The sequence below is a fragment of the Talpa occidentalis genome, unplaced genomic scaffold (genome assembly GCF_014898055.3).
Source record: "Talpa occidentalis isolate TD23 unplaced genomic scaffold, MPIMG_talOcc4v2.1 talOcc4.15, whole genome shotgun sequence".
Lineage (NCBI taxonomy): Eukaryota > Metazoa > Chordata > Mammalia > Eulipotyphla > Talpidae > Talpa > Talpa occidentalis.
The window spans coordinates 46,771,396-46,779,335 of record NW_023601543.1 but is presented as its reverse complement, the minus strand read 5'-3'; the positions used below and the strand labels follow the sequence as shown (position 1 = coordinate 46,779,335).

At 44.2% G+C, this 7,940-nt stretch overlaps 1 protein-coding gene and 1 pseudogene across 1 annotated transcript; one reads left to right on the top strand and one right to left on the bottom strand.

The window, feature by feature from the left end:
• Positions 1-3,823: 3,823 nt before the first annotated feature.
• On the bottom strand, positions 3,824-4,000 carry LOC119246683 (small nuclear ribonucleoprotein G-like; annotated as a pseudogene).
• Positions 4,001-4,260: 260 nt separating this feature from the next.
• On the top strand, positions 4,261-6,386 carry OTUD6A (OTU deubiquitinase 6A). Its single transcript, XM_037513043.2, has one exon. The coding sequence runs from the start codon at positions 4,463-4,465 to the stop codon at positions 5,342-5,344; it is 882 nt and encodes a 293-aa protein (XP_037368940.1). The 5' UTR covers positions 4,261-4,462; the 3' UTR covers positions 5,345-6,386.
• The last annotated feature ends 1,554 nt before the right edge of the window (positions 6,387-7,940 follow it).

Here is a 7,940-nt window from a genome sequence, read left to right as displayed (position 1 = left end):
TTATATGCTGGAAACTATAAAACACTCATGAAAGAAATCAGTGAACGCACCATACACAAAAATCAACTCAAAATGGATTAAAGAACTAGACATAAGACCTGAAACCATAAAATACATAGAAGGAAATACAGGCGAAACACTACATGATATGCACATCAAAGACATCTTTACAGACACATCACCCAAAGCAGTGATAGTGAAGGCAAAGATCAACAGCCGGGACTTCATCAAATTAAAGAGCTTCTGCACAGCAAAAGAGACAGTAACCAAAACAAAGAGAAACCCCACCAACTGGGAGAACATTTTTGCACACAACACTAATGATAAAGGACTGATCACAAAAATCTGCAAAGAGCTAATGAGACGCAACAAAAACAAAGAAAATAATCCAGTCAAAAAATGGGCAGAAGAGCTAAAAAGAAACTTCTCTGAAGAGGAAATGCGAATGGCCAACAGGCATATGAAAAAAAATGTTCAACATCACTTGTAATCAGGGAAATGCAAATCAAAACTACCATGAGATACCATCTTACACCAGTGAGAATGGCACATATTAAAAAAACTAGCAACAACAAATGTTGGCGAGGATGTGGAGAATAAGGAACTCTCCTGCACTGTTGGTGGGAGTGCAAACTGGTCCAACCACTATGGAGAGCTGTGTGGAGATTTCTGTACCTACTAAACATAGAGCTTCCACATGATCCAACAATTCCACTCCTAGGGATTTACCCAAAGGACACAGAAACATCAATTCCAAAGAGCACCTGCACCCCTATGTTTATAGCAGCACTGTTTACAATAGCTAAGCTTTGGAAACAACCCAAATGTCCAAAAATAGATGACTGGATCAAGAAGATGTGGTACATATACACCATGGAATATTACTCAGCGTTCAAAAAAGATAAACAAATGCAATTTGCAGCAACATGGATGGCGCTGGAAGGGATCATGCTCAGCGAAATAAGCCAGAAAGAAAAAGAAAAATACCGGATGGTCTCACTCATAGCAGGAATCTGGAAAACTTAAATAAGGGACCAGGAAAGTGAATAACTCTAAGAAAGTGAAAATCAAAATCAACAAACAACTATGAACCAGAGACACTCTATGGGGGTTGGGGGGCAGGGAGGGGAGGGATTGGGGTCAAAATAAGGGGGTTGCAATTGTATGGGGAATATTAAAAAAAATTTGTTTAAAAAAAGAAAAAGAAATCAGTGAACGGGCCTCCCCAGTGGCGCACCGGTTGAGTGCTGGGTTGTAGTGCTGCCCACAGCCTCTGCAGCTCCGGTTCGATCCCTGGCCGCCAGGCGAGGGTCCCACATGGCACGCAGACCTTTCCTGCCCCCTGCTTCTCCCCTCAGCAGTGTATTTCCTCAGTCTGCCTGTTCTGCTCCCCGCTCTGGCTCTGGTGAATTCACTCACCCTCCCACGCTTCTGACTGTACCCAGTGCTTGTATAAATAAATAAATATATCTTTAAAAAAAATAAATCAGTGAAAATTTAAACAAATGGATATGCATACCCAGGTGTTCATTAATTACAAGACTCAACATAGTAAAGATGCCAATTCTCCCCCAAGTTGATACATGGATTTAACATAATCCTATAAAAATCCCATCAAGACTCTTTGTAGATCTTGATAAGATTATAGAAACACAGGGGAATTTGAATAGCTAAAACAATCTTAAAAAAGAAGTTGAAGGCAAGGGTCTACTACTTTCAAGACTTATTATGTTACGTAACTATAGTCATCAAGACTGCTTTTTGTTGGTAGAGGGATAAACAAATAGATTAATGGAAGAAAATGGAAAGCCCAAAAATAGACCCACACAAATGTACTCAACTGGTTTCTGATGAAGGTGTAAAACCAATTTAATGGAGGAATGAAGATCCATAAGAAAAGAATGAACCCAACCTATTTCTTAATTCTTACACAGAAATAAACTAAAAATGAACCACAGATTTAAATTTAAACCCAAAAGCGATAAATCTTTAAGTCAAAGGAACAGGACAAAGTCTTTGGGATCTAGGGTTAGACAAAGTGCTCTTGACAAGAAAGTCATGATTCACAGAAGGAAAAAGTGATAAATTGGACTTCATCAAAATGAAAAAGTTTTGCTCTGAGAAGTATCAGATAAAGTGATGAAAAAAAAGAAATCACAGTGTGTGAGAAAAGATTTGCAAGTCACATATCCAATAGAGAACAAGTAGAATATATAAAGAACTCTTATAACTCAACAGTAAATAAAAGCTCAATTATAAAATGGGCAAACGACAAACATTTTACCCGAGAGGATGTGGCACAGATGGCAGATGAACGCATGAAATGATGAGTGTGAGGAACCATTAGGGAAGTACAAATTAAAACCATATTGAGGTGTCACTATACACGTATCACAATGACCAAAATAAGAAATTATGACAACACCAGATGCTGATGAGAATGCAGAAAAACTGGATGGCTCATCTTCTGCTGGTGGGAATATACAATAATACAGCCACTCTGGAAGATGTTTTTTTTTTTAAAAAAAAAAAAAAAAAAAACAATATCATTCAGTAATTGCAATCCTGGGCATCTTCCCAGTGAACCCAGTGACTTGAGTTCACTCCCAAACCTGTGTAGAGCTGTTTGTAGCAAGTTTATTTGTGATAAATCCCAACTGGAACAAGTCAGATGTCCTTCAACAAGTGAATGTTAAAACAAACAACAGTACATCTACTTCGCAGAATACTCTTTCAATGAAGGGGAGTGAAAATTTGGCATATGCAACATTTTAGACAAATGTCCAGTTTCCTCTTTTGTAACAAGGGAAAGGTTGTCTTCAGTCTTCCTGTTTAGGAATCAAGATACAGATGAGCAGGGTGAGGCAGGAAAAGAATATATTTGAAAAAGCTTAATATTTTTCTTTTCGGTTTTAGAACCTTTAGAGCTTCAAAATAATCAGAAAGAGATGGCTTCATGGGGCCTCCCTCGTGGTGCAAGAGGTTAAGTGTCAGCACTATGAAGCTATCAGCAGCCACTGCAGCACAAGTTCGATCCCTGGCCAGGGAACTGACCCACATGGCGCAGCAGACCTCTCCTGAATCGCCCGCTGCTCCCCTCAGCAGTGTGTTTTACTAGATTGCCTGTTCTGCTCCTCACTCTGTCTCTGGTGAATCCTCTCAACCCCCACCTGGCGTACACCTCAGTTCTTGTATGCATAAATAAACAAAATAAATCTTAAAAAAAAAAAAAGAAATGCCTTCATGATTGCCAGCTGTCACGCTTCCTGGGCACCCGAGAGTACCCATTTCCAAAGCCAGGAGAAGAGTCATTTAGGGTACCAGCGATTAGGTGAGGGCAAGCTGAGAGGTCTGCTAGTTATGGTGAATGACTTTAAGGGGGGTGGCGATTACATTCTTACACTGAGGTAAGACAAGGTGGAACTGAGACCTAAACAGAGAGGATTCTGTATTCCCAAGCCATAAGGACGTCTTTGTTCTGATACACAAAATTAAGGATTCACAGCTCAAAGGACCCAAAAAGCTGGAGAAAGCCACGTTGCATCCTGAACACTAGGCATAATGGTCGGTCCACTGTGAGAGCACATGGAGCTAGCGGTGTAATATTTGTGCTGTCGTTCTCTAGCATGGCTTGGAAAGGAAGCCACTTTTACTTGGAAAGTAAGAGTCCATGAAAAAAAAAATTACTATTACAAAAATTTATTCAACACAGAAGTTCAATGAGAAAATGTTCATGGCCCAGTTTTTAGCATCACAGTAAAAAGATGCTATGGAGAGGGGACATGTGGAAGCAGTTGATTTCTCCGGTGAACACAGCCACTGTTTATACTCGTTCCAAGGCTTCTAATATGATGATACGATTTCCTGGCATTACTACCATTCCAAAGTTGTTGGCATTGCCACACACTCATCTATCCAGATTCATAAAGGGATTGAATCCCCGCTGTATTCCCTGAACACATCTGCCACCATTTAATTTCAACGATAACTTTTTATCCATCAATTTTTTCCAATTAGGAGGGGGTGAGGTGAGCTTTGCTCATGGTGTCTATTTGCAAGCTCGAAACCACCTCCAAAGGAAATCCGCGTCTTCTCTCCTCACTGAAAAATTCTACCAGCCCAACTGTCACACGTAAGGTGCCATGCAGCATCTCACCCAGGTTCTGGAACCTCTCCCCCCCACCCCTGCCTGAACACCGGTTGCTACGGGGCCTCAGGGGGCATGGCTAGAGTCTCCCAGCAACCAATCATAGTGCCAGACGCATTGGGGGTGTGGCCACGGAGAGACAGTGGCCAATGGTAGAGAGGACCATGGACAGAGCCAGAGCAAGGGCCAGGGAGGTTGAGCGGTGAAGACCGCAGCCGCTGGTGGCGGTTGAGGACCTCTGACCACCGTAGTGGTCCTAACGGTTACTCTGAATCATAACCGGTACGTGAGCCGCCACCAAAGTCCAATTTCGACATGATGATGGAAGATCCACAGAGCGAGCATCAGCGAATGGTGCGCCGCCACCACCGTGAGAAGAAAGAGCTGAAGGCCCAGATCCAGGCCATGAAGAACTCGGTGCCCAAGAATGACAAGATGAGGAGAAAGCAGTTACTCCTCGACGTGGCCCGCCTTGAGGCCGAGCTGGAGCAGAAGCACCAGCAGGAGCTGGAGAAGTTCCAAGAGAACTTCCCTGACAACAGCAGCCAAGTTGACTCCGTCGCCGAAGACCTGGCCAAGATGGATCTGGAGAACCAGCCCCCCCATCTGACCCGGGCACAGAGAAGGCGTGAGCGGAGGGCAGCCCTCGAGAGGGAGCGGCTGGAGAGGATCGCTGAGGCCGAAACAGAGGACCTGGCCAGCTTCCGCCACGAGGAGGAACAGAAGCTGGCCGCCATCCTGGGGGCCAAGAACCTGCAGATGAAGGACATCCCTGCCGACGGCCACTGCATGTACCGCGCCATCCAAGACCAGCTGGTGTTTGCTGTGACCCTGGAGTGCCTGCGGGGCCGCACTGCAGAATACCTGCGAAAGCACGTCGACGAGTTCCTGCCCTTCTTCAGTGACCCCAAGACTGGCGACGGCTACAGCCTTGAAGCCTTCATGGGCTACTGTGACGACATCGTGCGCAGCGCGTCGTGGGGCGGCCAGCTAGAACTCAGGGCCCTGTCGCACGTCCTGCAGACCCCCATCGAGGTGATCCAGGCCGACTCGCCAGTCGTCGTCATTGGGGAGGAGTACACCAAGAAGCCTCTCGTGCTCGTCTACCTGCGCTATGCCTGCAGCCTCGGAGAGCACTACAACTCGGTGAAGCCGCTCGATGCCTGTGCCATCGGGGGTGCACCGCGGCTCTTCTAGGCCCACCCGGCCTTGCTGCTCAGGTCCCAGGGATGGAAGCTGCCACCACATCTCCCCAGTAGGCTCCATGTGTCCCCTGTTTTCTCCTTCCTTGTACTCCAATTTCACTTACCCTGCTACTCCAAGCCCACCCACCCCCAATCCCACTTCCCTACCTCGCCATTCTAATCCCCTGGCTCTCCATCCTGGCTCTGGCTTCTGCCCAGGTGCGCTGGGAGGTGGGGTGGAGTGAGTGACACATCCACCCTCCGGGAAATCTCCGCCCAGTTCTCCCCCATGGGAGTAAGTTTGATAAGTGCTAACCAACCACTTCTGCTCTCCCTGCCCAGATAAGCACTAGTCCCGTTGCTAATTAATAAATTGGGGGTGAAAAATGTAAATAAGGCCGGATGCATTCACCTGGGGGAACATCAGTTTAGTTTGGAGGCTTCCGATTGTCCCATGAATATATTGGATTTCTTAGCTACAAGTTGGAGTTTCTGTGATCAGAAGTGTCTAGTGAATGCCTTTTGCTTAGTTCTTTGAAAAAATGTTGTCATGGGCTGGGTGGGGATTTGCTATTTGCTGTTCTACTCTTGGAAGCGTCTCAAATTACAGCGAAAGCTCCCAGAGTACTTTTGGTTTCTTCTTCATAAAGATGTGTGATTCCAAATTAACTTGTATTGCTTAGATGTTTGCTATATTCTAAATAATAGATTTTTAAGAAGTTTGTTCAGTTTGGAAGTTAAATGTTTTCAGTATAGAAAGGAAATTTACAGAAATTGATAGGCTACATAAGGTTTACTCTGACATTTGAATGATCTCAACAGTTTCCTTTATTAAAGATGGGGCAGGATATGTCTTGATTCTAGTAGTAGTGGATCCATTTCATTATTTCTACAATTGTAAAGCAAAAAGAAACAAACTGATATAGTTTCAAAGGTGAAGATATGAACTAGCAACTTTCCTATATTTTCAGAGACATGAAAGAGTATGACTTTATTCAAGTAGTTGGTCCACTTTGTTATAATTACCACTGGTATGAAATGTGATAGATCTGGACTTACTAACTTTCTTGAATTATTAGAATTAGAAATGTCTTTGAAAAAAGCTTTTAGAAAGTTCAAGCATTTTGTTATATCTACAACTGACATGAAGCAAAAAGCATGAGCAATGTACTTTTGTTGATATGTGAGACTTATTGATACTTTGAATTTACCAATATAATGGTAAAAATAAAATGATTTTTAGTATATAGTTGGAAAATGTCTTAATCTTCAAAACCTGTATTTCAGTGGTTACTTAAATTCATTAAAAATGTTTTTGTGCACACCAAATGTTCTAAGACAAATTATATAAATTTAAAAAATTAAATATATATTGTCATTTGTTTAAAAAATAAAGTTTTTTAAAACCTGGTTCTCTATTTTTCTGTAGCTGCTTTAGTTCACAGAAAGTTTGTATCCCAAGATCTACTTCAGCAAAGGAATCCTTCCTTGTTGAGGGAACAGTTTTGGGTAGACAGATGAGGCTTTGGGGAGGAGGGATCAGGGCCTGAGATCTTGGTAGTGGTCTGAAGTGCAATGTTATGGAGGAACTTTATCTTGAGGTTGTCCTGAGTTGATGTTTCCCTCCATTAAAAAAATCACCCTACATATGGATGTCGTATTGCTATAGGCCTTGGTTTTGTTTTTTGGCCTTTTGGGGCTTTTTGGCAGCTGTTAGAGCCTGGGCAGGTGGGATCCCACTCCATTCCAGCCTATCCTGGTACCCTATCCTCCTGCCCTGAATGCCCCTGTTGCACTGGAAGAGGGATCCCACTTGGGAATAAGAGCATGCACCCTGACAGAGAGACGGGCTGAGGAAGGGCATGCACAGTTGAGAAAGGAGACCTAGCTAAGGAGGGGCACAGAGGATAGGGGTGGGGAGTCTGGATAAGGAAAGGGTACTGAAAGGTTCAGCACGGTAAAGAAAAGGAGAGCCAGGCTAAATTTCTCAAAGGGAGGGAAAGTTTATTGAGCCCCGGAGGACCTCAGGCACCCAAGGTGGGGGTCAGTGGGCAGGTATCCGCATTCCTGCCCCCCAGGTGGGCTTCCGGGTAGGCTTTTGCATTGTGGCCTGCTGCATGTACCTTTCATACCAGCCTTTTGTTGATAGGAAAAGGGGCGACAGTTCTTTCTTTGGCTACTTCCTGCTGAAAAGGGGCGAAGACCAAGGGGGTGGCTCAGGCCTGGTTATGAGGGTCTTCTGCAGGGATTGGAGAATATGGGTGGAGAAGGAGTTGGTTAAAGGTGGTAGGAGACATTTCCCGAATGCGAGCCTGTATGAATTTTAGGAGGCAAGGAGCGAAAAGAAAACATAAGGTTATAAGGTTATTGTTAGTATTGGTCCCAAGAGTGGGAGGAGCCATGACACTATAGGATTTTGAAACCATGTCAGTGGAGAGTTGGAGTCCCCGGTTTTACTAGAAATAACATTCTTCCCTGAGGAACAGGCAGGTACCCCCTTTATTAGCTGTTAACAAGTCCAGAGCCCACCGGTTTTGGAGAGTGACCCGTGCCAGGGAGGTGAGCTGTCTTTGTAATGATGCTAAAGACACATAGGTTTTTTCTAAGGA

Excerpts from the sequence above, each read along its gene's own strand:
- OTUD6A (XM_037513043.2), top strand. The coding sequence starts at position 4,463 with ATGATGATGGAAGATCCACAGAGCGAGCATCAGCGAATGGTGCGCCGC.